Here is a 2,784-nt window from a genome sequence, read left to right as displayed (position 1 = left end):
AGTTCCCTTACTGAGATGGGACATTCTTTTCAAATGCAAAGCTACTCTTACCCTAAACACATTATCTCCAGCTACAATATTCCTGTTATAGGCCGCCCAGACCTGACCCCTGAGGCATCCACCTTCCCCTCCCGCTTGGACAAGGTTAATCCCTAGTATGGGATGCATCTTCTCCCTCCATTGCTATGCACCATCCCCCTATCCTTTTTAAATCACAGAACCCCTCTTTGTTCCCTAATGTCCCACTGTACCCCATTGCTAACAAACACCTAATAGGCTTAAAACCCGTCATATGCAAAGTCCTTTCTTCTCATCTCTTACGGCCTACCCACTTGCCTTTTAATACACCCATCCTTCCGGTTATAAAGCCTAATGACTCATACTATTTACTGTAGGACTAATCATGACACATGTCATTCCCAACAACTCACCTGGACAGTTCTACCTCAGGGGGTTTGGGATAGCACCCACTTTTCTGGCCAGGCCTTAGCTCAAGAGTTATCTGAACTTTCTCCATCCTCTATCACATTAATACAATATGTGGATGACCTCCTCCTTTGTAGCCCCTCCTATGAGAATTCTCAGGCCCACACTGCTGCTCTCCTTAATTTCCTGGCCTCCAGGGGATATCGAATGTCCCCCAGCAAGGCCCAAATTTCTTCTCCTTCAGTTGCCTGTTTAGGAGCTCACCTCACCCCCAATACCAGAGAAATAACGGTGGATCACAAGATTCTAGTTTCTCCTACCACAAAGAGTGAAATTCTCTCTTTCCTGGGGCTTGCAGGATATCTCCACGTGTGGATCCCCAACTTTGGAATGCTAGCAAAACCACTTTATGAGGCAGCAAAAGGAGATCCTACCATTTCTTTAGATCCCACAAAGCCCATTCATCCTCCCTTCCAGTGATTAAAGGCCACTGTCCTTGCAGCCCCAGCTCTATCCCTCCCCTAACCTGTCTCATCCTTTTATCCTATATGTCACCAAAACTGCAATTCTTTTTCAATTACTGTGATTCTTTCTTTCTCCTTCATTCCTTCCTGATTTATTTATTTATTAGCTCCCACATATGGGTGAGGACATGGGGTATTTCTCTTTCTGTGTCTGTTTTATTTCACTTAATGTATGTTTACATTTTTTAATGATGAATATGCTAATTATCATTATTTGATCACCACATATTGTACACAGGTAATGATATTCTACTCTGTACTCCACAAACATGTAATCAATTATGTTTCACTAATAATCACTCATATTAATCATTCATTTTTGTCTGCTGTTGTTTTCTTTAGCACACTTACCTCCATCTGACATGTTATATGATTATATTCTTTCTCCATCATCAGAGTGTGGGGACATTTGTTTTTCAGCACTCTGCATGCATTTCCTAGACAGTGCCTGGACTATGATTGGTGCTAAGTACATATTTGATAAAAACATGAAAAATTTTCTCTAAAATCTCTAGGATAATGACCTTGTGGGGAAAAGGCTGAGTGTGGATAGGAAGAAATTATTAGAAACAGAACAGAGGAATCTTCTATATGAATCAGGTACATACACAGAATACATAAATTAATTTTTTCATTGAAAAATATAAATAGTGGCATTTCAACCATGTGAGTAATACCCTTCTTTGTGAAAATTAGTCATGTTATTTTTCTCTTCATTGGTAGTCACATCAATCCCATGGAACCAGGGAATAATACACAAAAATCAGAATTTCTTCCTCTGGGAATTTCAGAGACACCAGATTTGCAGCCCCCATATTCGGAATTTTCCTCTCCATGTATGTGTTTGGAAATCTGCTCATCATCCTGGCCATCATCTCAGACTCCCACCTCCACACACCCACGTACTACCTCCTCTCCAACCTGTCCTTTGTGGACATCTGTTTCAACTCTGCAAGCATCCCTAAAACGTTGGTGAACATCCAGATTCAGAGCAAAGTTATTACATATGCAGGCTGCATCTCCCAGATGTACTTTCTGACACTTTTTGCAGGGTTGGATGACCTTCTCCTGACTGGGATGGTATATGACCAGTTTGTAGCTATCTGTCACCTCCTGCACTACATGGTCATCATGAATTCCCAACTCTGTGTATTGCTAGTTCTGGTGTCTGGCATCATCAGTGCCCTGAATTCCATGTTACATAGTTTAATGATATTGTGGCTGTCATTCTGTACACACGTAGAAATCCCCCACTTTTTCAGTGAACTTAATCAGGTAATCCACCATGCGTGTTCTGACACCTTTCTTAATGACATGGTGATATATTTTGCAGTAGGGCTGTTGGAGGGTTGTACACTGGCTGGTATCCTTTACTCTTATTCTAAGATAGTTTTCTCCATTACTGGAATCTCATCAGCTCAGGGGAAGTATAAAGCATTTTCCACCTGTGCATCTCACCTCTCAGTAGTCTCCTTATTTTATTGTACAATGCTAGGTGTGTACCTCAGTCCTGCTGCTATGCATAACTCACAATCAAGTGCTGCAGCCTCAGTGATGTACATGGTGGTCACACCCATGCTGAACCCTTTCATCTACAGTCTGAGGAATAATGACATAAAGTGAGCTCTGAAAAAAATTTTGGTAAGGAAACTATAAAAAAGGAAAAAAAAACCTGCAGCTGAGTAATCAAAAAGTTGAAGAATAACAAATGCTGGCAAGGATGTGGAGAGAAGGAAATGGTCTTACACTGTTGGTGGGAGTGTGTGATTTAGTATAACCACAATGAAAAACAATATGGACGTTTCTCAAACATTTACAGGTAAATCTTCCATAT

At 41.0% G+C, this 2,784-nt stretch overlaps 1 protein-coding gene across 1 annotated transcript; it reads left to right on the top strand.

Moving 5' to 3' along the window:
• The first annotated feature begins 1,784 nt into the window (after positions 1-1,784).
• Positions 1,785-2,573, top strand: LOC134389324 (olfactory receptor 7A10-like). Its single transcript, XM_063112870.1, has one exon. It carries the CDS (start codon positions 1,785-1,787, stop codon positions 2,571-2,573), a length of 789 nt encoding a protein of 262 aa, XP_062968940.1.
• The last annotated feature ends 211 nt before the right edge of the window (positions 2,574-2,784 follow it).

This window comes from Cynocephalus volans, chromosome 10, assembly GCF_027409185.1.
Source record: "Cynocephalus volans isolate mCynVol1 chromosome 10, mCynVol1.pri, whole genome shotgun sequence".
Taxonomy (NCBI): domain Eukaryota; kingdom Metazoa; phylum Chordata; class Mammalia; order Dermoptera; family Cynocephalidae; genus Cynocephalus; species Cynocephalus volans.
Note: the sequence above shows the minus strand (reverse complement) of the source record. Positions and strands in the feature narration are given on the sequence as shown.

Coding starts and splice junctions, on each gene's coding strand:
- LOC134389324 (XM_063112870.1), top strand. CDS start 1,785: ATGTATGTGTTTGGAAATCTGCTCATCATCCTGGCCATCATCTCAGAC.